This window comes from Anomaloglossus baeobatrachus, chromosome 9, assembly GCF_048569485.1.
Source record: "Anomaloglossus baeobatrachus isolate aAnoBae1 chromosome 9, aAnoBae1.hap1, whole genome shotgun sequence".
Classification (NCBI taxonomy): domain Eukaryota; kingdom Metazoa; phylum Chordata; class Amphibia; order Anura; family Aromobatidae; genus Anomaloglossus; species Anomaloglossus baeobatrachus.
In genome coordinates, this window is record NC_134361.1 from 29821567 (window position 1) to 29849054 (window position 27488).

General features: G+C 43.7%; 1 protein-coding gene across 1 annotated transcript in view; it reads left to right on the forward strand.

Annotated features, from left to right (window-relative positions):
• The first annotated feature begins 9815 nt into the window (after window positions 1–9815).
• The window catches only part of LOC142251771 (vomeronasal type-2 receptor 26-like), a 55461-nt gene continuing 37788 nt past the window's right edge, over window positions 9816–27488 (forward strand). Inside the window, exons 1-6 of the mRNA XM_075324821.1 lie at window positions 9816–9862; window positions 9959–10180; window positions 14152–14443; window positions 17798–18589; window positions 20468–20599; window positions 27242–27379. Of these exons, the coding sequence (XP_075180936.1) occupies window positions 9816–9862; window positions 9959–10180; window positions 14152–14443; window positions 17798–18589; window positions 20468–20599; window positions 27242–27379 (1623 nt within the window). The remainder of the gene's footprint in view (window positions 9863–9958; window positions 10181–14151; window positions 14444–17797; window positions 18590–20467; window positions 20600–27241; window positions 27380–27488) is intronic.

Here is a 27488-nt window from a genome sequence, read left to right on the forward strand (position 1 = left end):
TTCCATATTGTTTACTGTTAAGAAGATCAAAAATATTATAAAAAAAGAAAATACCTAACTAACAAATTAAAATATTAAACAGGCATGTCATTTGTAAATTGAAAGGTTAATGATTAGGGATGATCGAATACCTCAAATATTCGGCAACACCCATATTTGCCGAATAGGTCACCGCTATTCGACTATTTGCGAATATTCGATGCGCAATGTAAGTCTATGGGAAACCCGAATAGTTGCCGAATAACAACTATTCAGCCTTCCCATAGACGAAGGCTACTTTCACACATCCGGCTTGAGCTCTGCGGCTCAATCCGGCTGTGGAAGCTATGCAACGGATGCGGTGAAAACACCGCATCCTTTGCATAAGTTTTTCCTTTGCGGCCCGTCCGGTTTTTGCCGGTTCGGCATGCTACTGAGCATGCGCAGTGGCAAAAACCGCATGCGGCGGCCGGATGCGGTTATTGCCGCATCGCGCCGCATCCGGCCGCCATAGGCATGCATTGAAAAATGCGCCGCATCGGCCGAATGCGGCGCGATGCGGTTTTTTTTGCCGCACGAAAAAACGTGCCAGGCAACGTTCTATCCGGCCGCCGCATCGGCTAAATCTGCCGCATGCGGTAAAAACCGGATGGAACGCAAGGCCATGCGGCACAATGCGGCACTAATTAAAGTCTATGCAGGAAAATCGCAACCTGCAGCAAAAAAAAACGGTTGCGATTTTCCTGCAAAGTGCCGGAGTGTGCCGCATTGCAAAAACCGGAGGTGTGAAAGTAGCCTTACATTGCGCATCGAATATTCGCATAGTGGCTACCTATTAGTCGGGTATTCGTGAAGCCGAATATTGCCGAATATTTTTGATATTTGATCATCCCTATTAATAATTGCTTAACGTCTTAGGGACAGTTGAGGAGCAATAGCTATAGAACTATTTTTGTGGTATCTACTTTATAATTTATGAATTTTTTAAATATTTTTCTTATATTGTGTTTATTGTATTAATTACTATACTGTATATGTTTGGATATACGGCATACCCCCCCCCCCCCAAAAAAAAAAAAAAATTGTAGAAATGTAAACAAAAGAAGAAATTAAAGGAGTTCTCCTAGAATGTAATAAAAATGGCTGCCATAACATACCAGGAAGCAGTTTTTGGTGACATGTTGGCATTAAATCGACTTACAATTGTATTCTTTCCTATCTTTGCTTTATATAGAGTAATCACACATTTCAAACATGCCAGTTCCATGTCAGAACGGGCTGCAGCCTAAAGAAACATGGGTCGATACACGTCAGAGGAGAAGTATAGTGAAGAAACATACCTGATCTGCTCACTCAGCCAAGGAAAACAAAGCTTCTCCTCAGATTGCTGAGCACAATAGGGTTATTTTCTCCAGCTTTATCCCTGCTTATATGTTCAGTCACTCTCTTGGTCTGTAGTAAAACTTCCAGACTGACTAAGCAGAATGGGCTTATGAATGAGCACAGTTCACAATGCTGCTCCTCAGGCAGTTGAGACACGTCTCGAGCAGCGTTTCTCAGGTTGCATCCCATCCTGAAATCTGACAAGGATGGGTTGCTGTTTGAAATATGTGACTACTCTGTTGCACCAACTCTGTTGGTTACTCTTTTGTATTTCATATTTAATAAAATAGCTGTGGCCAATCTCACCCAAAAACGAGAAAAGCAGATATGCAAGAAGGTGATTCTGAGTAGACTTTTGCTGGCTCGATTTGCTACTGAGTGAGGCTACACCTATTACACTCATTAAAGCACTTAGCCTTCGTAAAATATCCTCAGTCAAAAAATATAACAGAAAAAAAATCCTAACAATCTCTTCATTGAGGTCAGATCATCTCATGTGTATTAAAGGATTTCCAAAAATATAAAAAAAAGTTAAACAACCTCTCTCCATAAACAATATTAGAATGTATGAAATCCTTTTGTTACCATAAAACATACATTGAAATGTTTAGTAATAGTGTATGTTCCTAAATAGGGATGATCGAATATCACAAATATTCGGCACTATTCGGCTTCGAGAATATCTGACGAATAGGTCACCTCTATGTGAATATTCAATGCGCAATGTAAGTCTATGGGAAGCCCGAATAGTTGCTATTTGGCAACTATTCGGGTTTGCCATAGACTTACATTGCGCATCAAATATTTGCAAATAGTCGAATAGCGGCGAGCTATTCGGTGAATATGGTCGTTGCCTAATATTTGCGGTATTCGATCATCCCTATTCCTAAACCTATAAACAATTGAAACAGGAAAAATATTGTTGCAGATAAAAATTCCTACTTAAATTGTATGGACCCATCTCAAAGATTTGAGGAACCATCCCATAGATATAAGGACCTATTGTATAGTAATTGGCTGGGTGGATAATAATCTAGAGTCGGAATCATGTTAATAAGATGTAACAACAACCTCTTAGTGCCGGGAGTCATCATCTGTCCAATTGTGGCGATAACAGAGCAATATATAAGGTTGACAATCATCCTGGGACGTTTCTCCAAGGGCACCCAAATTGCATCTCCAGAGTCTTTTTGGAAAAAAAATACAATTTCTTAATCGTAAATGCAAAAATAACTACAAAAAAATGTCCCCCAAATTGATATTGATATTTGTAAACTGAAAATGTAAAGGTCATTGATCTCTGGTATGTTTGATGTTGGGCTGGCAAGTTTGACATTCCATAGAAGTAAAATACAGATTGCAATCTCTACTTTTCAAGAGAAAAGCTTTGAGGAATGTATAATGAGTTTCCATGATTAATATTTATAGACGGAGATAGGTTGGTCTTCAGTAGACATGAGCAAATCTGCTGAGAATCAAATTCGGTAGATCGCTTGAGTTTGTTAGAGAACTTAAATTTGTATAGGGAAGAACCAAGCGAGCAGCAAAAGGTAAGGGAAGAGGACCCCTGCATCTCGGGAAGGGGAATATGGTGAGCAATGACTAAACCTACTGCTGGTTCCTGGGGTCTCTCACCACCCTAGATAAGTTCCGCAGCTATGCGCCGAGCCGAATACCTGACCCTAGGTATCCCTCGTGCTGGACCCTAAATAGGGAACGGGTGGGATGAGCTCTTCATCAACCTCAGTAAACACTTAAAGAAGAGAAAAAGAGGACACACAGGGGGAAAAGTGCATGAACTGCTTATCCACAGATGACTCAGGCAGCAATGCTTCTGCAACAATACCACAGATGAGTAAAAGCCACCTGCTTGCAACCAGAGCTAGAATTAACTGAATAATATCACCAGCACCAGTCCAGGGAAGAAGGGTGTATTAAGCACTAAGAGAATACTGATGATCAGCAGCTTAGTGGAAGTCGAGCTCCTGCTGGGTCTAAAAGGGGTAGAGATGAAAATCCAGCAGGAAAGCTTCCTAGTAAAGTTAATACTGACAGCAGGGACAATAGAAGGCCAGGGAGAATTTTGTGCAGCCAAATGCTGTGACCTTCTATTGCCATAAACTACATGACTGTCACCCATGACACACCCGTGACAGTTATAACTGGTTTGGGGTATGAAATCCTGCTGACAGGTTCCCTTTAGGGGATGGAACGGAACGGCAGTAACAAACACAACCTTAAGCACTGATGTGCGACCCCCGCATCAGCAGCCGGGCTGCTCAGATCCGGATCCGCGGCGGCTCGAGTGATCTCCGGACCCAGGGGTCGGGGGTCACGTGACCACTTGGAATAAAAGGGAAATATTTACATGGGGGAGTATGTTTGAAGTTTATGACGCCACCCATGGTGTGTGGTAAGGTGGAGTACCACCGCTGCAGTTGCGAGCACCCAGTGGCGGTGGTGTGGGCAGCTAGATGTTTAACCCCTCCACGGGTAGGGAGGATGCCCAGGACTCGATGAGGGCGATGGGGACAGTATGGGTTGTTTGTGTACTCAGTCCAATAACACTGACACCGACATCTGTGGTAAAACAAAGTTCTGGACACCGCTGCCGCTGAGAGGGAGCACACCTGGATCCCGTGCCCGTTGGTGTTGCCTGTTAGTCTGTGACCTTTGCCTTGGCACCTCTTTCTCTATTTGGTCCCTTTAGTGTAGAACTAGTCGGGTCCCGCTCACCAGTATGGCTAACTGGGTAAGCTTGCTCTCAGGGTTCACGCTTGGGATTTTCTGGACCGTGTGAGAGGAAAGTCCTATCCCCCTCATTGCGCAAGTACCCCGATTTTAGAGTGGGTGGAGAACGGATCTTGAAGACTCTGTCCTCATCGGGTAAATTGCCAGGACGCCTGAAGCTCCTTCCTGACCTAGGGGCCACGTACCCCATCGTGCCCTGGGCCCTGCTCGGTGATGGCACAAGGCCCCTTGTCACGATCCCCTGCGACCGGGGCCCAGCTCCTACTAGGCCCAGACCAACGTCTGCTACCTAGTAGTCTCAAGGAGCCCAGCTCCTGACCTCCTCTCTCTCTCCTCCAACACTTCACCGCTCCGTGACCTCTCCTGTTGAGAGTCATTGCTCAACTGACTGACTCCTGACACTCCTGACCTCTCCTTAACCAACCCCCCAAGTGGGCAACCCTATTTCACTCAGGCCATCCACTGGTGTGTCTGGTGGGTGTGGTGCAGAGTGTTCCTAGGATTTTGATTAGCCGTTCTTGGCAACACCAAAGTTTAGGGACCCGTAACCAAGGAGGAGGCGGATACTGTGCAGAAGGGCAGATTGCACAATACCCTGTGACGACCTGATAGGCCAGGGCGTCACACTGACAGAGTACGGGGTTGATCAGGAAGTCAATATACAGTAGAATTACCAGAAATTGGGGATTATAACATTAGCTCGGAGCACTCATCCAAACATAGATAGCCAATTCCTTACTCTGTGAAATTTAGGCTCTAACTTGGGACCTTAACTACAATGCATACAAACGGCCTCTTTTGGGTGAGATTTGCATAAACCTCACCTCATCAGTGGTTCAATTTGGAGGATTGTCCCAGAAATATCCAAACTATTGGCCAGTTGTTACAGAAAGGATCTCAGCAACCAACACCAAGCACCATGGACTTTTCAATGTTTACTTAATCACAATGGCGCGTTTCTTCAGACCAATCACTTGAGTTTTAGGGGTCAAGTCCATTTTAATCACTCATCTGTTGCTTGTCCTAAACATACGACGGGTAAGCTTTATCCTTTTTTTATCTAGCTTTTCTTTTTACATTTTGTTTTCTTTTAACTTCTCTTTATATCATTTTATTTCTGATCTTACATTTTTTGATTATTCGTAATTTCTGTAATTACTTTTTGCAGAATAACAAGATATAAAAAGTCAACGAGCGATATTGTTTTCTACATCTACTTATAGCTACATAGCAAGTATTATACGCTGGTAGAATATATAAACCCATGCTTTCCAGATACATTGTCTTTGTTCCTGAAGGCACAGACCCATGAAGAACGTGACCATTGAGCTTCTATCAGGAGTGATCCTGTGATAAAGCCTCCGAATTCTAACTGCTGGGGAAATAGATTTTCTTGGGCTTTTCTGAAACATCTTATTGCACAGTAAGTACAAATATGATGTAATTTATTTCTTCTATTTTCCTTTGGTTTCTAAACCCCATTCGTAAATAGTCAATAGTAATATTATGGGACCCTTACAGAAAGTCCTGACTATACATTTCCCCTTCGACATTGGGAGCATAGAAGATGTAAAGGACTCCTCTAATTAAAGGATCTCCATTAACGAGCAATTAGGTGGGAAATCAGTCTAGGGGTTATGGAAAGGTAATATAGGAGAAAAAAATACCAGACTTCTTTGTCTTGGGTGGCAAAACCAAGCACCATAAGGAGAGTTTGTTAGGAAGTCCTGATTTAAAGGGGTTGCACCAAAATGGTTGGTGGAGTATCAACTACTGGGACCTACAATGGTCATGAGAATGGAGTATCAAGTCTTCTATTTGCATGGAATGGAGGTTGATAATTTCCAGTGCAGCTCCATCTAAAGTCTATGGTACTGAAAGAGTTAATCGAGCCCTGTTATCACCTATCTTTCTCATGCCGTCAGCTTATGAATTTCACATGATCAACTAATGCTCAATTCAAACAAGGAGCTCGAATTCCTGTTTCAGGATTTGTGGTGGAGCCGAGTTGTCTTCCTGATTTCGTCACTTACCATCTATCCTCTAGGTGATTAGTTGCGATTTGTGATGCTAGTCACATCGACAGGTGAGGCAGGCGTGTCAAACATTACGGGGTCATATACCAAGAGAGTATATTGTGGACTAAGGGAATAGACAAATTCATAGTCAAGTCACGGTCCCAGATCACAATAACAGGAGGATAGAGGATCAAAGCAAAGAGACAAGGCAAATGCATGGTCACAAGAGGTCACAGGTCTGACAGCAATAGATCAGAACACAGAGCACAGATGAACAGAGCCAACAAGCACCACAGAGCAAAACACTATGACTGGCAGTGAGCTGGGATACAGGAGAATAGAGGATCAAAGCAAAGGGACAACGCAAATGGATGGTTAAAGGAGGTCACAGGTCTGGCAGTAATAGATCATAACACAGAGCACAGATGAACAGAGCCAACAAGCACCACGGAGCAAAACACTATGACTGGCAGTGAGCTGGGATACAGGAGAATAGAGGATCAAAGCAAAGGGAAAAGGCAAATGGATGGTTAAAGGAGGTCACAGGTCTGGCAGTAATAAATCATAACACAGAGCACAGATGAACAGAGCCAACAAGCACCACTGAGCAAACCACTATGACTGGCAGAGGTCTGGGATAAGAGGAGAATAGAGGATCAAAGCAAAGGGACAAGGCAAATGGATGGTCACAGGTGTGGCAGCAATAGATAAGAACACAGAACACAGTTGAACAGAGCCAACAATCACCACTGAGAAAAACGCTATGACTGTCAGAGATCTGGGACTAACTGCTCAGCTAAGCAGCTGGGCAATAATAGAGAACAGGGAACATCTGAATAAGCCCAGAATAAGAGTGGATGGCTGAATTGTCAATCAACACACCGACAGCTCAGTATTAGATTGGATGACTCACCAAACTGTCACTCATTGCGTCAAAGACACACTGAGTTGAGGAATCGGGACAAGATTTTGGTACAACTTGAATAGATGCTGACCCCTAGCATACTTGCTAAAGTTGAGTGCAATGACATAGATTATTTCTTGTTCTGGAGGAGCCGGCATGTACATATTATATACTAACTGCCCAATGAGGTCAATGAGAATTGTGTAATGCTTTACTTCCCCGGTGAATGCACTGCAGGAATACTGAATACTTGCTCCTGAGAAAACCTACACATTGCAGCTGGTCAAGGGAGGTGCCACGTGTGCTCGGTCTGGTCTGGTATCTGTTTTAACTTTCTTTTTAAGCAATTAATGAACAACTAAAAGGGATATCAAATGGAAATCCAACCACATGTAAACGGCCACTCAATATAGCATTGCAGAAAAAGAGAAAGGAACTGAGTTTTATAAGGCCATACATAATCAAAGACATAAACGCACCCAATAATATATAATTATTTATTAATGTAGTAAAGTTATATAAATAGGGGCACTGTCATAAAAGGTGAAAACATAAAATTATAACAGTGGCTTGGAGTACAGAGAATCAGAGTGTCCCATACTAAGACCTCAACAGCATCATACTGTATAGGAATAGTTCCATCGTTTACTAGATGTAATATACAGTCTCTAAGTAGTCAAAACTAATCAGCCCACCAGGGCATATATAAATATAAAAGACGGTATACTATATTCAGGGTTGGAACAAGTGCTTACCCATGTTAAGATGCCAGTATGAACGCCGTATCAAGGGCCCATGTAGAAGAGGGGGGAATCCCCGACGCGTTTCGCAAATATGCTTCCTCGGGGGGGCAGTGTGAACCTGTATAGTGAGCTCCATATTTATACTAGTGAGGAAGTTTCATAATTGCCGCTGTTCTGAGCGCCGCATGCGCCGTGACAATGCCAGAGTCCCGCGCGTCACTTCCGGGTCTCCCGGCGGAAGTGATGTTCACAAGGGGAATGTCACCACTCGCCGAACGGAGCTCCTCAGTGCGCTCGAGATCACAAGCAGCACGGGGCATGCGAACCACGCGCGGCCATGTTGGATGCTGGCAGATTCATAGGTAAGTGGAACCGTTGCCCATAGCACGAATATCAATATATTAGGGCAAAAATCATAGTCCCATCATTATGTAATCAGGCAGAATAAGGCACACGACTAAAGGATGCCTCAGGATAGTGTGCACCCGCCGTGACTCAGCAGCATAGCACATAAGAAAAAGTGCAAATATAAGCATTTACGGGTTCAGGTGCCACAAAGGACATAGTATCCTACAACCCCATAAACACTATATATCACAATAGATAACTAATTGACCATAAAACTGGCATATATCAGTCCCATGCTGAATCAGGGCGGAGCCAAACCAACAAGAGACATAACAACTCTCCCATACATTCTACGGGTAATTTTGTAGCTCTTTGAAGGGATAAAACCCTATACTCACACAAGAAAAACAGTATACATATTAATATAGAGATATAAACACATAATCCCGAATGTTCCTGGACACATAATCAGTACAAATATATATCAATTGATCCAAACATAAGCAATTTTTTTATCTATACACATAACATTACAAAGATGCATAGGATCATTAAAGAATATATACAAGACTTAATCATGGATCATAAGATTTAATACATGGAATATGTAATCATGGTGGGGAAAGAGGGGAAAGGGAAGATGGGGATGAGGATAGGGAAAAGGGAGGGGAGGGGGGAGGAGGGAGAAGGGGAGGGGAGGAGGGAGAACCACAGAAAAACAACAAATCTTTTTAAGTAATTAGTAGACATAAGGGGATTTTCCTTTTTCAGATTATCCCTGTTTCCTGGTTAAAAAAAAGCTCACTGATTGGCAGCAGCGCTGTCGACATAATGTCAGCTGAAAACAACACAGTGCAGAGGGAACTACCCTATTCTCATCAGCACAAGGAAAAACAAGAAGCAATCTGATGAAAGTTAAAGGAAGGAGATTCAGATTAGACATTAGGAAAAACTTTCTGACAGTGAGGGCAGTCAGGGAGTGGAACAGGCGACCACAGGAGGTGGTGAGGGCAGTCAGGGAGTGGAACAGGCGACCAGGGGAGGTAGTGAGGGCAGTCAGGGAGTGGAACAGGCGACCACAGGAGGTGGTGAGGGCAGTCAGGGAGTGGAACAGGCGACCAGGGGAGGTAGTGAGGGCAGTCAGGGAGTGGAACAAGTGACCACAGGAGGTGGTGAGGGCAGTCAGGGAGTGGAACAGGCGACCACAGGAGGTGGTGAGGGCAGTCAGGGAGTGGAACAGGCGACCAGGGGAGGTAGTGAGGGCAGTCAGGGAGTGGAACAAGTGACCACAGGAGATGGTGAGGGCAGTCAGGGAGTGGAACAGGCGACCAGGGGAGGTAGTGAGGGCAGTCAGGGAGTGGAACAAGCGACCACAGGAGGTGGTGAGGGCAGTCAGGGAGTGGAACAGGCGACCAGGGGAGGTAGTGAGGGCAGTCAGGGAGTGGAACAAGTGACCACAGGAGGTGGTGAGGGGAGTCAGGGAGTGGAACAGGTGACCACAGGAGGTGGTGAGGGCAGTCAGGGAGTGGAACAGGTGGCCACGGGAGCTCTCCATCAATGGAAATCTTCAAGCGGAAACTGGATAAACATATAGCTGGAATGATTTAGGAAACCCCGGACTCCAGGAGGTTGGACCCGATGGCCCTTGAGGTCCCTTCCAACTGTACCAATCTATGATTCTATGATTGCATGACTTTGGGATCAGTGCTGGAAACTCAACGCTGGACCCGGCGAGAGTGAGTAAAGCATAGAAACTCCTTTAAAGTTTAGTTTACAAGTTCTTCCCTTGTTTTGTCAATGTCCTACTAGATAACTTGTTGTTTGCTCTACAGAGAGAAGTCAATGAAAGCAGTTGTGACTCTGATCCTGCTATGTATGTTATGGGTGACAAGAGCAGAAGATAAGAAAGTTATGTGTAGTTTGAGAATAGGTGGAAACAGAAAACGATACACGAAGGACGGTGACGTGATCCTGGGTGGAGTGTTTCAGTTATTCCAGTTTACGTATGGAAAACCTGTATGCCAAACGAGACCGATCTCACAGCTGTGCCACGTGTAAGTGACGCATTGTAAAAAGTTTACTTATAAATTCTTTTACTTATAAATTCTTTTCTTTGACTTCTATACTAAGCGTAAAAATCTAATGTTCAGCTTCTGTAATTGCTCAGTAGAAGGGGAGCAGGGCCGGCTCCAGGTTTTTGTGGGCCTTGGGCGAAAGAGTCTCAGTGGGCCCCATCCACACATAGACATGCACAGATACATACACATGCAGGCATATGTACGCATACTTATTTAAAGAGAAATTCACAAAAACACATATAAATAGACATAAATCTATACACAGTCATATAAACTGACATACATAGATACACATCATACATGCACACAGACACATTAGAGATATTTCTAAGGGCTCATTCACATGACCATTCCGTTTGTCCCGGTAAGTTCCTGTTTTTTTGCGGACCCACGGACAGGACCATCTTTTCAATGTCTTTTGTGTAGGATCGGATGGCACACGGAAGAACTTCCGTGTGCATCCGATTCTACAAAAAAACACATTGGATGCCGTATGTCCATTCCGTTATTATGGAACATGTCCTATTCTGTTCCGTAATAATGGACCGTGACTCAATACAAGTCAATGGGCCCGCAAAATGCCTGGAAGCCACACGGAAGCACTTCCATGTGACCTCCGGTGGGTGCCCGTGCAGTCAGTGTCCCGCTTCCTGCCAGCTCCGCGGCTGCTCACACTGCAGTGCCGGCAGCCACGGGGATGACGAGCACTGCTGTCAGGAGGTTAGATGAGATCATTACCTGCTGTGACGATCTCCTGCTCTCCTGACGTCAGCGCTGTCACTGACTTCTATGCCCCCCGCGTTCTCATGTCACGTCTCGCGGGCGGCCCGAGACTGTCACTAGCGGTGACATTACAGGCTCCCGCGATTCTTCGCTGTGAATCCGCCTGCATAGAATTCAGTGACAGCGCTGACGTCAAGAGTGCAGGAGATCGTCACAGCAGGTAATGATCTCATCTAACCTCCTGACAGCAGCGATCGTCATCCCCTGCAGTGACCTGGGCTGACCTATTGATGTTGGCTCAGGTCACTGCACTACTCTCCCAGCCAATGGGGAACATTCTGTTGACTGGGACATTGACTACGGTATGGATCGTCGTGGGACCCCCTTATTGGATTATGCCGGACCCGGATTTGATTGTTCTTTTCAATAAATTGGTGAAAGAGGGAAATTTTTGGGGAGTGTTTTTTCAAATAAAACTTTTTTTGTTGTCTATTTTTTTTTTTTTATTACTGACTGGGTTTGTGATGTGACATCACTAGCCCCAAGGCCTGATGCCAGGTGACATTACACATCTGGCACCAACCCCATATATTACCCTGTTTGCCACCGCACCAGGACAACGGGATGAGTTGGGACGAAGCGCCAGGATCTAATGGATGCGCCACTTCTGGGGCGGCTGTGACCCGCTAATTTTTAGGCTGGGGAGTGTCCAATAACAGTGGACTTCCCTACTCTGAGAATACCAAACCACGGCTGTCTGCTTTACCTTGGCTGGTGATCCAATTTGGGGGGGACCCCGTGTTTTTTATTTCAAATTATTTATTTAATTTAAAATAACAGCGTGGGGTGCCCTCTGTTTTGGATTACCAGCCAAGGTGAAGCTGCCAGCTGTGGTTTGCAGGCTGCAGCCGCCTGCTTTACCCTAGCTGGCTACAAAAGATAGGGGGGACCCCACGTCATTTTTTTTTTTTAATTATTTATTTATTTTTTGGCTAAGTACCCTTTATTAGTGCCACATGAAAGTCACAAAAGGGTGCTAGCTTAGAATATGCAGGGGGGTAGGACATTATATATGTCTTACTCATCTATCTATCTATCTATCTATCTATCTATCTCTCTATCTATCTATCTATCCCTCCATTCATTCATTCATTCATTCATTAAGTCAGTCATTCATTCATTCATCCCTCTATCTCTCTGTCTCTATATCTATCTATCCATCTCTATATCTACTCATCTATTTATCTTTCTGCTTCCGTTTTTTTCGGTCCGCAAAAAAGGAAGGCACACGGATGACACACAGACTGTATACGGAACGGAACGGATGTCACACGGATGCCACGCGGATGCATCCGTGAAAAAAAACGGACCGTTTTTTTGCGGCCCGCAAAAACGGAATGGTCATGTGAATGTAGCCTAATATTGAGAAGCCAGCAACAGCCTCATTCACCTCCCCGCTTGTCTCCATCCAGCTCCTTCTGGGCATGTGTCTGTGGCACGCTGATTGGTGGCCGTCACTAACAGACATGGCCGCACATAGAGAACACTAACACTGCTGTATATACAGTACATCACAAGAGAGGCTGGGGACATACACATTACTTGGGGGCATACATATTATTGAGGACAGGGATATACAGCAATGGGGGCCATACAGCTCCAGAGGGGGGCAGTGGCTCTGGGGTGGGGGGACAAACGGCTCTGAGGTAGGGAAGTGACATGCAGCTCTGGGGGTATACACAGCTCTGAGGGGGTATACAGCACTGGGGTGGAGGTGACATACAACTCTGGGGTATAGCAGTATGCAGCCCCCATATTCCTCCATATAGTGTTATGAAGCCCCCATAGTTCTCTATGCAGCCCCCATATGGCACTATGCAACCCCCATATAACATTAGCAGCCCCCATATAGCACAATGCAGACCCATATAGCATTAGGCATCCTCATGTGGTATACAGCCCCCATATAGCACAATGCAGACCCAGATAGCAATAGGCACCTTCATGTAGCATACAGGCTGCATATAGCAGAATGCAGACCCACATAGCATTAGGCACCCTCATGTATTATACAGTCGCCATACAGAACAATGCAGACCTAGATAGCATTAGGCACCCTCATATAGTATACAGCCACCATATAGCACAGTGCAGACCCACATAGCATTGGGCAACTTCATGTAGTATACAGCCGCCATATAGCACAGTGCAGACCTAGATAGCATTAGGCACCCTCATGTAGTATACAGCCGCCATATAGCAGTGCAGACCCAGATAGCATTAGGCACCTCCATGTAGTATACAGCCGCCATATAGAACAGTGCAGACCCACATAGCATTAGGCACCCTCATGTAGTATACAGCCGCCATATAGCACAGTGCAGACCCAGTTGGCATTAGGCATCCTCATGTAGTATACAGCCAACATATTGCATAGAGCAGAGCCAGATAGCATTAGGCATCTGCATGTAGTATACAGGCTGCATATAGCACAATGCAGACCCACATAGCATTAGGCACCTCCATGTAGTATACAGCCGCCATATAGAACAGTGCAGACCCATGTAGCATTAGGCATCTCCATGTACTACACAGCAGCTATATAGCACCGTGCAGACCCTGATAGCATTAGGCACCTCCATGTAGTCCATGTAGTATACAGTCCCCATATCATTTAATGCACCTCCATGGTCGTCTGGCCACCACAATTACATAAATATTCACTTCTCCTCATTCCCCTGCTGCTCCGGTCTCCTCGGCGTGTTCACTGCTGTCGCTCTGACCTCTCAGCAGACGCGCAGTGATGACGTCACCGTGCTCCGCTGCTGAGCTGTCAGAGGCTCAGAACGCTGACAGTGTCAGACATAGCAGGGAGAATGGTGAGAGAGGGAGCACGCCGCTCTGTCTCTCATCATTGCTTTCAATTGTATCGGCAACTGCGATGCCGATACAATTGAAAGTGCGATCCTCAGCGGGGGGGTCACCGGGCACCCCTGCCACCATGAGTGGGCCCCCCCGGCAGCCCAGCATTTGACCAGGTTTGCAGGGTGCTGACGCCGGGCCTGAAGGGGAGTCCACCTTGAAAACAGCTTTGTGCTGTCAAATAAAGTGTAAGTGACTCCGCTAATTAATTTCATAGTTCACAATGACTGGTGGACTGAACTTTTTTTAATTAAATTTTAAAATTAAAGATTCAGTCTCTTAATATCATATTTCTTTTTCAGAGCGTCTCCTCGCTTTCTAAGGCATTTCCTCGCCGTTGACTTTGCCGTTGAAGAAATAAACAAAAATCTAAATATTTTACCAAACATCTCTTTAGGATATGATATTTTTGATTCCTGTTTTTATGAAGTTACTGCTGTCGAAGGGGCTCTGCAAATTTTATCTGGAGGTACAACTTTATATCCCAATTATGATTGCCGCAAAAATAATAAGGTGGTCGCTTTCATTGGACACTTACTATCGTCATCATCCCAAGTCATTGCAAACCTTCTTAACATTTATGGCTACTCCCAGGTAAGGTGAATCTTGTCTTGTTTAACATTGTCGTTAAAAGATGGAACAAAGCTTTGGTAAATTTTTGTTTGGCAATTTTTTTTTCTTATTAAATGATAATGTGCATTTAGTTTTCCCATCTCTCATTCAATGGCAAATATCATGTAAAAGAAGGGTTAAAGGAATGATGGATTTCAAAAGGTAAAAGTTGACATGGAGAAAAAAATTAAGACCTACCACTGAATCTCTTCTCCGTTCCACCGTTTCCGTTCTGACAGTCTTCATCATACTGAAAGAGATGACATCCAGATCACCAATCTTCCTGGGTCTGCAGATAATCCACTGATTGTCTGCAGGGGTCAGGAGATAATTGATCAGAACGTCATCGGTTTCGGTCCAATGGAGACTGTTGTAATATCAACAATGGAGTAAAGTGCAGATTCCAGTGGAACGTCTTAATATTAGTCAATTTTCATTTATGATCTAGTGGAGACCAGTGGTAAGTATGTCCTTCTTTTTACTTTACCCAGACTGTCATGAATAAAGCTGATTTTAATCAATAGATCTTCAAAGCAGGAGAGGAGAAGTTGCGCAGATGCCAAAAAAGATGTAAAATTGTTGATTAACTAATAATTATTTTATACCATAGGTCTACACGTTTCGACGTATGGGGCCTCTTCCTCAGGACCAAAAAATCAACAATACAATTGTATTGTATTGCAGAGCAGTGCATCAGCCGGCAGCGGAAGAGACAGGGAGATAAATCCCTCCCTATCCTCCGCAGCGCTAGCCCTCCCTTCTGTAGCGCCGGCCCTCCCCTCCGCAACTGTGGTCCGATCGCACGATTGGACCACAGTCGCATGACTCTCGCATGACACTCCTGCTGTGCTGTGAGCGTGAGCCAAGTGTCATGCGAGGACTCGCACATATCCTCGTGTGGCCTCAGCCGTAACCCCAAAATGGTACAAAAAAAACTGTGAAGGAAGGTGCAGATGCTGGACAATGAGGGCTCCGCACACCTTTTCCAGGAAGAGCTAGTACTTGTAAACTGCTGTGTGTAAGGTATTCAACACTTATTGTATCTTCAGGGCAGCGTCAACCAACCCGCAGCTGGTCACCGTCATAGACATAGTGGAGAGACACAGGACACTGGAGAATTCTTGGCAAAACAATAGTAAACGGTTTATTATATCTTCCATCTTCTTGACAGACATGACCACACTTATACGGTTCTGTTGCCGATTTCTTCCAGGGAACTCAGTCTCGGCCTATCCCACTATCTAGGAGGTCCTAGTCCTCCAGCTGCCGGCATATGTCTCCTCCTTCCCCTTTCTTACTCCATGGCTAAGCGTGGTCCTTTCCACTGCCCTGGACAGCTTTAGTCACTCAACTTCCTTTGGCCCATCCAAGGTATTCTACCCTGATGGCTATCTAGTCTCTGGACTCATCCAAGCCCATCCAGGTGAGCCATAGGATCCGGACCCCTCGAGGATACCTTCAGGTTCCCTGATGGGACCAAATTACAAGGTCTTGTCTACACTCCAGTAACCTCACTGCATAAATGGCACCAACAAGGCCCATCTCTCTAACCATCCCACTAGCCATCTGTCACTCCTCCCATCACTCAAGGAAGAGTCTAAAGCCTGCTTTATACAGGACGACCGATTGTGCGATTTCACAATCGATCGTATTCGCCCCCGTCGTTTTTGCGTCACGGGCAAATCGCTGCCCGTGGCGCACAAACTCGTTTAACCCCCGTCACACGTACTTACCTGCTGAGCGACCTTGCTGTGGGCGACGAACGTCCACTTCCTGAAGTGGGAGGGACATTCGGCGTCACAGCGACGTCACACAGCCACCGGCCAATAGAAGCGGAGGGGCGGAGATGAGCGGGACGTAACATCCCGCCCACCTCCTTCCTTCAGCATAGCCGGCGGGTGCCGTGGGACGGAGATAAGCTGCTGTTCATCGTTCCCGGAGTGTCACACGGAGCGGCGTGTGCTACCCCGGGAACGATGAGCAACCGGCACCATTTTAATTAAACGAGATTATGAAACTTAGCGATGAGTACACGACTCACGATTTGTGAGCGATACTGCGTCGCTCGGAGGTGTCACACAGCCCAACGTCGCAAGCGATGCCGGATGTGCGTCACAAAAACTGTGACCCCGATGATCTACCGTGCGATAGATCGTCTCGTGTAAAGCACCCTTTACACTGCTATAGCTGTATAACCTCCACCGTCAGCTTATCTGGCTAATACCTCTCACTATACATCCTTAATACATTTGCATCACATTAGACATTAAACTACTTTACATTGGGATAAAGCACATAAAACAGCATAGAACACAGTAGGAGTGGGGGTCACACGACCACTTTCTACAACTACATCATCGAATAACAAGTCCTACAAAGCTCCATTGATGGAAAAAAAATAAGAGCAATAGTTCAAACTTCCTGAAAAAGTTTTCACTACTAAAATAGAAAAATAATCTTTTTTTGATGTGGACTTATCACAAAAAAACAGTGGGTGAAATGTGTGTTTTGTTTCATCATTTTACGACACTTGGAATTTTTTTTACCATATTTCTGTACATTATATGATAAAGTGCATGGTGTAATTGAAAACAACAACTCATCTTGCAAACAACAATCTCTAGTACTGCTATATAGATGGGGAAAAAAGAGGCTGCTTTACACACAGCGACATCGCTAGCGATGTCGCTCGTGAAAGCACCCGCCCCCGTCGTTTGTGCGTCACGGACAAATCGCTACCCATGGCGCACAATATCGCTAGGACCCGTCACACTATACTTACCTTGCTATCGACGTTGCTGTGGCCGGCAACAGCCTCTTTTCTAAGGGGGCGGTTCGTGCGGCGTCACAGCGACGTCACACGGCAGGCGTCCAATAGAAGCGGAGGGGCGGAGAGCAGCCGCATGAAAGTCACGCCCACCTCGTTGCTGGAGGGCGCAGGTACGGTGTTGTTCGTCGTTCCTTGGGTGTCACACGTAGCGATGTGTGCTGCCTCAGGAACGACATCCAAAATCAGCAACGACATTTGGGAAATGGACGACGTGTCAACAATCAATGATTTGGTGAGTATTTTGCATCATTAGCGGTCGCTCGTATGTGTCACACGCAACGACGTCGCTAACGAGGCCGGATCTGCGTCACGAATTCTGTGCCCTTAACGACATCTCATTAGCGATGTCGTTGCGTGTAAAGCCCCCTTTAGAAGTAGCGGAGGAAACAACTAAAAGGCAAAACCCGTTAAAAAGCCATCAACAAATAGGTCCTTTTCTAGTCTTACAAACTCGATGACCTCTTTAATTTTGTCTGTTACTTTATGTGCCTGATTTTTATTTCTAGGTTAGCTATGGTGCCACCGATCCCATTTTCAGGGACAGAATGCGCTTTCCGTTCTTATTCCGTACTGTGCCCAATAAACAAGTTAAGAACAGAGTTTTGGTGAAGTTACTGAAGCACTATGGATGGACGTGGGTTGGAATTGTCTACTCAGCGGATGACAGTAATCAAAAAGCAGCAGAGGAACTGATACCCCTCATACTAAAGAGTGATGGTTGTGTGGCCTTCACAGTGAAGATATACCAGGAGGACAGTGAAGCTTTTGAGGAGGCTCTCCGTGTGATCCAGAACTCTTCTGCTAATATAATCATAGTGTTCAGTCCATTGGAACATCTGCTCCTTATGGTGGGCCATTTGCAGAGACATGATCTACTTTTTGGAAAGGTCTGGATTTTACCCAATTTTCCAATAGTCGAACATCTTGCGCTTAAAAAGTACTTAATTGTCTTCAATGGTTCTCTGATCATCTCACCTTATAGAGGGGATATTCCCAACTTTAAGGAATTTCTGTACAATGCAAATCCATACAAGTATCCTAACAGGTTAATGAGGCTATTATGGTACTATACATTTAATTGTGAAATTCAAACACCAGATAACAAATACCTGCCATCACAATTGTGCAAGGGGAACTTTTCTCTTAGAACTGTCCCTGTCTGGAAATATGATGTAGACAATTTCCGACTGACCTACAGTGTATATATAGCCGTGTATGCATTGGCTCATGCCCTTCATAGCATGAACCTCTATCACCTTCAGAAGAAAGCCGCTCCGGTATTCCATTATCCTGGAAAGGTAATGTCAGGCAAAAAGTTATCCAACATCTATGCAATCGAAACACATATCCTTCCTGTATTCCCTACTCAGAATGTACAAGAGGGAGTGAGCTTAAAGGGGTTGTCCAGGAATACCATATCTGAAGGATGGCTCATTAATATTGGCACTTTAGTGATCCAACACTCAGAACCTTTATGTAACTGAAGTAATGTGGCTCAATATATGGTGTAGCGGATACTTGCGAGTGCTGCACCTAATCTTCACTATTCAATTGAACGGGAGAAAAGGTGCAGTGCCTAGGAGCAGTCATGAAGCAATGTCCAAAACTGTACTATTCTTCCTCTGTACATTGTTTACATCCAGTCACTGGTTGGGCAAATAACTTCTGATGGCAACGAAAGGTTTTGTCACAGGTGTGTTAAGGGTAACAGACAGCCATGTGGTTTCTGGCAATAGAGAGTCACAGCATTTGGCTGCGCAAAAAGCTCCCTGACTTTCTATTCTTCCTGCTGTTAGTATTCATTGGACTAGGTAGCTTTCCTGCTGGATTTTTGTCTCTCCCCCTTTTAGACCCAGCAGGAGCTCGACTTCCACCCAGCTGCTGATCATCAGTATTCTCTTGGTGCTTAAATACTCCCTTCTTCCCTGAACTGGTGATAGTGATATTATTCAGTTCAGTCTAGCTTTGATTGCAAGCAGGTGGCTTGCTCTTATCTGTAGTATTTTTGCTGCAGCTTTGTTAAACTTCTGCCTGCGTCATCTGTGGATAAGTAGTTCATGCATTTTCTTCTTTGTGTCCTCCTTGCGTCTTCCTTTAGCATTTAGTAGGGTTGTCGAAAAGCTCATCCAACCCATTCCCTATTTAGGATCCAGCACTAGGGTCAGGTATCCGGTTCGATGCATAGGTGCGAAACCTATCTAAGGTGGTGAGGGATCCCGGGGACCAGCAGTAGGTTTGCTCAGGGGTCACCATCTCCCCCTTCCCTAGACACATGTGACTTTACTACAAAATCATAACATTATAATCAGCCCACTCCATTTTTTGTGTGCTGAGAAGCCATCATGGACTCTGTGGACGCCCTGGCCGCAGAGTTACAGTCCTTGTCCTTAGAGGTGGCTGACATTAAGTGGTAATCTGCCTCTACAGAGGTTCCAGTCCACGAAAAAAATGTTTGCTGAATTTAAGTTAAATTTACTGGAGTGCTTCGAAAGGGACCAAAGTAAGATTTCTGTCTTTCTTTCTTCATGTAAGTTGTCTTTCCATCTTCTTCATGTTTCATCTGGAGGAGAGAGTCAACAAGTGGACATTATTCTATTGTTTCTCCATGGAGATCCTCAAGGTTAGGCTTTTTATCTGCCTGAGGATGCTCCAGTTTTTTCTTCAGTTGACAACGTTTTCTGTCCCCTGGGGCTCACATATGACGATCCCGATAAAGTTGCTGTTGCTGAATCAATGATTTGCAGTTTGATTTAGGGAAATCGTAAAGTGAAGGGCTACTGCTCTCAGTTCAGACATTGGGCAGTGGAAACCTCACCAGTTGCGGTGGGATGTTGCTTTGTCAAGAAAAAAGATGGAGGGTTGCATCCTTGTTTGGATTTTAGAAAAATTAATAAGATTACCGTATTAAATCCTTACCTTCTACCTCTTATTCCTGACCTGTTTAGCCAACTGGTAGAGACCAAGTGATTTTCTAAACTGGACCTGATATGAGCATATAACCTTATATGTGTTCATTGGGGTGATGAGTGCAAGACTGCCTTCAATACACTTGAGGATCACTTTGAAAATTTGGTGATGCCATTTGACCTAAGCTTTGTTTTGAAACTTCATAAATTATTTTTTCTTCTTTAGTGGGCAAATTTATAGTGACATTCTTGGATGACATCTTGATTTAGTTAGATTCTCGTGAAGAGCATCAGGAGCATGTTCGACAGGTACTTCAAGTTCTTCATCCATTTGAGGTGCTGCAGATTCAGTTTTTGGGTCATACGGTTTGTGCTAATGGTTTTCAGATGGATCCCGTTAAGGTACAGGCTATCCTTACTGTGTACAACCTAGTAATTTCAAAGTTTTACAGAAATTCTTAGGTTTTGCTAATTATTATTGAAAACTCATTAAGAACTTCACTGTGGTAGTCAAACCTCTCACTGATATGATGAAGAAGGGTACTAATTTTTCCGCTTTGTCAACTTTGATGCCTTTTCAACTCTCAAGACCACTTTTTCTGAGTACCCTGTCCTCAATCAACCCAATATTGATTGGCCTTTTGTGGAAGAGGTTCTTGTGAGAATCATGTTTGACATGTATTTCAAGTTCTTTGTGAATTTGAGATGCAACAGATTCAGTTTTTGGGTCATTTGGTTTGTGCTAAAGGTTTTCAAATGGATCCTATTAAGATACAGGCCATGCTTAATTGGGTGCAACCTACTAATCTCAAAGCTTTACAGAAGTTCTTAGGTTTTGCTAATTATTATCGTAAATTCATTAAGAACTTTTCTCTGATAGTCAAACCTCTCACTGATATGACCAAGAAGGGTACTGGTTCCGCTTGGTCAACTAAAGCGGTTGATGCCTTTTCAGATCTCAAGACCTGTTTTTCTAAGGCCCCTGTCCTCAATCAACCCAATTGAGTTGCTTTGCCTTTTGTGGTTCAGGTAGACGTCTCTTCTGTGGAGATGTGTGCTGCTCTTTCGCAGAAGAAGAATGGTTACCTTCACCCTTGTGCTTATTTTATTAGAAATTCTCACAGACAGAATCCAGCTATTGTTACATTGTTACATTGTTACTAAGGTTGAAAAAAGACCTAGGTCCATCTAGTTCAACCTTCCTCCACCAGTTCTACACCTGGTCACCAAGTCATTTATAACCAACAATGTTGTGTACTGAGGAAATCATCCAGCCCTGATATAAAAGCTGTTATAGTATCTGCCATTACTATCTCTTGTGGTCGGCATTCCACAGTCTGACTGCTCTAACTGTAAAGAACCCTTTCCTATTTAGCTGTTGGAATCGCTTTTCTTCCACTCGCAGTGAATGCCCCCTGGTCCTTAGTATTGTCTTTGGAAGAAATAAGTCATGTGCCAGTCCTTTATATTGACCACACATGTATTTATACATATAAATGAGATCTCCTCTGAGACGTCTTTTTTCTAAGCTAAACATATCTAACTTATTCAATCTGTCATCATATGGGCGGCCTCCATTCCTTGTAGTAGTCTAGTTGCCTGCCTTTGAACTGACTCTAACTTCTGAATGTCCTTTTTAAAATGTGGAGTCCAAAACTGAATCCTATATTCCAGATGTGGCCTTACAAGTGATTTATAGAGGGGTAACAATACGTTGGGATCACGGGATCTAATCTCTCTTTTTATACACCCTAGAATCTTGTTTGCTTTAGCAGCTGCTGCCTGACATTGAGTGCTGCTGCTCAGCTTATTTGTAATGAGAATACCCAAGTCCTTCTCCTGTTCTGTAGTCCCGAGTTTACTTCCATTTAATGTATACGCAGTTATAGGATTACTCCATCCTAGGTGCATTACTTTACATTTATCAACATTAAATCTCATTTGCCAAGTATCTGCCCATTCTGACATCTTATCCAGATCTTTTTGTAATATTATACTATCAAGTTCAGTTTTTAATATCCTACATAGTTTGGTGTCATCAGCAAAGACTGACACTTTACTATCAATCCCATCCACAAGGTCATTAATAAAGAGATTAAAAAGAATTGGTCCTAGCACAGATCCCTGCGGCACCCCACTGCTGACTATGGCCCATTTAGAGAATGTTCCATTTATGACTACTCTTTGTTTCCTATCTTTTAGCCAATTCCTTACCCAGTTGCATATAGTTTCCCCTAGTCCTTGCTTCTGGAGCTTTAGTATAAGGCTATTATGTGGTACAGTATCAAATGCCTTTGCAAAATCCAAATAAATCACATCAGCTGCATTACCAATATCCAGGTTTGCACTTACCCCCTCATAGAACCCCAACAGGTTGGTTAGACACGACTTATCTTTCATGAATCCATGCTGTCTGTCAGTTATTATTATTTTATTTTCTGCAACATATTTTTGCATGTCATCCCTTAAAATGCCCTCAAAAACTTTGCATACTACTGATGTCAGGCTTACTGGACGGTAGTTGCCTGGATATACCCTCTTACCTTTCTTAAATATCGGTACCACATCAGCAATCCTCCAATCCTGAGGCACGAACCCTGTTACAAGCGAGTCTAAAAAGATGAGATACAGCAGTCTGTCAATTACGGAGCTCAATTCCCTCAATATTCGTGGATGAATGCCATCTGGCCCTGGGGATTTGTCAATGTTTAATTTTCTCAGACGTAGGCGTACTTCTTCTTGTGTTAAATTAATTATATCGGGTGGTGAACTTTGATTTTTCACTTGTTGAATAATGCCTGGTACAGTCAGTTCCTTGGTGAACACAGATGAGAAATGCCTATTTAATATCTCAGTCTTTTGTTTGTCCTCTAAAACTAACTTGTTATTATATTTTAAGGGGCCAATACTATCCTTTGTTTTCCTTTTGGCATTAATGTATTTATAAAAGATTTTGGGATTTATTTTAATGTCATTGGCGATTTTTGTTTCAGTAGCTAGTTTTGCTTGTTTGATTTCTTTTTTGCATTGCCTATTGATATCTTTATACTCCTGCAATGCTATTTCTGTATTCTCAGCCTTCAAGATTTTAAACGCCCTTTGTTTTTGTTTTATTATACTTTGTACAGTCTTATTTATCCATAGTGGTTTCTTTTTATTCCGGGACGTTTTATTACCAGAGGGTATAAGTTTATTACAGGATTCTAGCAGTATATCCTTAAACTTTCCCCATTTATGTTCAGTATCCCCAGTTACCATGACTTTGTCCCAATCTACACATTTAAGCTCTTCCCTTAATTTGTTGAAATCAGCTTTCCTAACATTCCAGGTTTTAGAATTTCCTCTTTGAAATGTTCTATTGAATATTACGTTGAAGCTTACCATATTATGATCGCTGGTGCCCAAGTGCTCCCGGACCTGTAGATCTGAAATTGTATCCGGTCTATTTGACAGGACCAAATCTAGCAAATTATCTCCCCTCGTCGGTTCATCTACCATCTGAGAGAGGAAATGGTCTTGAATGGTAGATAAGAATTTACAGCTTTTAGCACAACCAGAAGATTCTATGTCCCACTGTATGTCTGGATAGTTGAAATCCCCCATAATAAGAACCCGATTATTATTATTAGCTGCCTTGAAAAAAAAACAAGGAGAAAATTGTAGAAAAAATACCCTGACTATAAATAAATAAATTGCAAGTGCTTAATAAACAGGGTACTTAGTATATACATTTTTGCAAAAAGGTAAGAAGCTGTCTCACCTCGTCACGGTGTACCCATCTGAGACAGTCCCTAACCTACTAAAGTTAAAAACATATTCTGTACCTGACTTGTGTCATGTCAAAACTTCAATATGGATGGTAAAGTGGTTAGCTGGGTCCCAGATTAAATACACAGCAAAAAGTGAGAAGCAGGTAATTGTTCAGCCTCAGTATCAGGAGGGCTGCACCCCCAACTTGCATTAAAGCAAGATAACAGACAAAAAAAAACAAAAAACTGAGCTGTGACAAATGTTCAATAAACATGCAACATTACAAGCATGTGAATTGCAGCCTCAAGACTAGAAAAAAAAAAACAAGGAGAAAATTGTAGAAAAAATACCCTGACTATAAATAAATAAATTGCAAGTGCTTAATAAACAGGGTACTTAGTATATACATTTTTGCAAAAAGGTAAGAAGCTGTCTCACCTCGTCACGGTGTACCCATCTGAGACAGTCCCTAACCTACTAAAGTTAAAAACATATTCTGTACCTGACTAGTGTCATGTCAAAACTTCAATATGGATGGTAAAGTGGTTAGCTGGGTCCCAGATTAAATACACAGCAAAAAGTGAGAAGCAGGTAATTGTTCAGCCTCAGTATCAGGAGGGCTGCACCCCCAACTTGCATTAAAGCAAGATAACAGACAAAAAAAACCAAAAAACTGAGCTGTGACAAATGTTCAATAAACATGCAACATTACAAGCATGTGAATTGCAGCCTCAAGACTAGAAAAAAACCAAGGAGAAAATTGTAGAAAAAATACCCTGACTATAAATAAATATTTGTTTCAGCATTTCACCCTCTATTTGTTCAGGTATGTTAGGAGGCTTATAGCAAACTCCAATTAGCATTTTTCCATTATTCCCCTCCCCATGTACATTTACCCATACTGACTCTACATTGTTGCAGTTCCCCCCCAATGTCATCATTCAACACAGGTTTTAGGTTAGATTTGATAAATATACACACCCCACCACCTTTTTTGTCTTTCCTGTCCCTCCTAAATGTACTATAACCCTGTATGTTTGTCACCCAGTCATGGCTTTCATCCAGCCAGGTTTCCGTAATGCCCACCACATCATAATCCATGGTTGACATAAGAGTCTCCAATTCATTCATTTTGTTTGCAAGACTTCTTGCATTTGCCAGTAGACATTTAATCCTATTAACACCTTTATTACTCCTAGCCTCCCTACGTTCCTTGCATGTCCCATCCCCCCCCTAATCCTTCATTGACCCCTACCATCTCACTGTCTCTATCTGCTTTATTTATCCCCTTTTTTGCTCCACTACCCTCCCTCCCCCCCGATCCTAGTTTAAAAGCTCCTCCATCTGTCTGACCATTTTCTCCCCCAGCACAGCTGCACCTTCCCCATTGAGGTGCAGCCCGTCCCTACCGTAGAGCCTGTAGCCGACTGAGAAGTCAGCCCAGTTCTCCATGAACCCAAACCCTTCCTTCCTGCACCAATTTCTAAGCCACGTATTTATCTCCCTAAGCTCCCGCTGTCTTTCTAGTGACGCTCGTGGCACCGGTAGTATTTCTGAAAACACCACCTTGGAGGTCCTGGACTTCAGCTTCTCTCCTAGTTCCCTGTAATCATTTTTAAGGACCTTCCACCTGCCTCTAACTTTGTCATTAGTACCAATGTGCACCATGACCGCTGGGTTTTCCCCAGCCCCACCCAGCAATCTGTCTATCCGATCCGCAATATGCCGAACCCGATGTTCGCTATGATATAGCGATTGGAAACTTTTGGGTGTTAGAAGTGCTTTTGAGGAATGTAGGCATTGGTTGGAGGGAGCTAGGTATAGAGTAACTAATAATGATCTTAACAGATCTCAAAAATTTATGATGACACTGCTAAGTGCTTGAATACTCTCTGTGACATATCACCCTGGTACTAAAAATATTAAAGCTGATGCTTAATCACATAATTTTGTTCTAGAGTTAAGAGATCAAAATCCAGTCAAAATTCTAAGTGAAGGGGTGGTATTGGTGCTCTAGTGATTGATCTCAGACAGTGAATTTTTGAAACTCAGGTTGGTGCATTGGAGGGCTTGCCACCTGTCAAGCTGTTTGTGACATCACCTCTTTGTACTGACCTTCTTGACAAAGTGCATGACTCTGTCTTGCCTGGAAATTCTTGTTCTTCTGCCACCTGGAGAGCTGTTTCCAGGTCCTTTTTGGTGGCAGAGTGCTTGAAAGGATGTTGATGAGTATGTTTGTAGGTGCAGAATTTGTGACACATCTAAAGCCTCTTGCCAGGGCCCGGCATGGTTTCTTTTGCCTAACGAAGCTTAGTCTCCCCCTAAGGTGGGCTTTACATGTTGCGACATCGGTAACGATATATCGTCGGGGTCACATCGTTAGTGACGCACATCCGGCACCGTTACCGACATTGCAGCGTGTAAACCCTAGGAGCGACGATCACCGATTGCAAAAACGTGAAAAATCGATGATCGGTGACACGTCGCTCCATTCCATAATAACACATCGCTGTGTGTGAAGCCGCAGGAACGACAAACATCTCCTACCTGTGTCCACCGACAATGCGGAAGGAAGGAGGTGGGAGGGATGTTATGTCCCGCTCATCTCCGCTCCTCCGCTTCTATTGGCCGGCCGCTTAGGGACGTCGCGGTGACTGACTGCCGAACAATCCCTCCTTCAAGGGGGAGGTGCGTTCGGCGTCACCGCGACGTCGCCGACCAGGTATGTGCATGTGAAGCTGCCGTAGCGATAATGTTCGCTACGGCAGCTATCACAGGAAATCGCAGGAAATAGCAATTGCTAGCGATGTCGCAGCGTGTAAAGTACCCCTTAGACTAATTTCTCCATGGATTTTGTCTGGATTTACCTAATTTTGGTGGTAATATGGTAGTATGGGTGGGGGTGAACCATTTCAGCAAGATGGTTCATTTTTTTACTCTACCAAAATTACCTATGGCTAAGAGTTTAGCTACATTGTTTATCTCTCATATTGTTAAGCGACATTGGGGTCCTAAAGTCATCATTTCCAATAGAAGGATTCAGTTTATGGCTACCTTTTGGTGTAGCTTTTGTTCCAGGTTCCAAATTCAGCTTTCTATCTCCTCAGACAGAAAGAATGAACCAAGAATTAGAACAATATTTAAGATTTTGTTTCATGTAATCAAGAGGACTGGGGGGATTTTCTTCCTCTGGCTAAATTTTCTCTCAAAAACAGAACCTCTTTTGCTATTGGTACATCTAATTTTTTGTGTGGAGTTTTTCATTAAATTTTTGGAAATTTCTTGGGTTTTCAGTCCTCTGTCCCAGAGGTCGAAAGATATTCTTCTTGTTTGATTAAGGTCTGGAGAGAAGTTGAAAAAGATTCTTTGATAACTTGCGATCGGAACAAGACAACTTGGAACTGCAAGTGTAGGAGGGCTTCTGCTTTTAAGGTAGGATATATTGTTTGGCTTTCCTCAAATGATCTTTGTCTTACAGTTCCGTCAAGGAAATTTGCTCCTAAATCTGTTTGTCCGTATAAAATGAGTAAAATAATCGTGT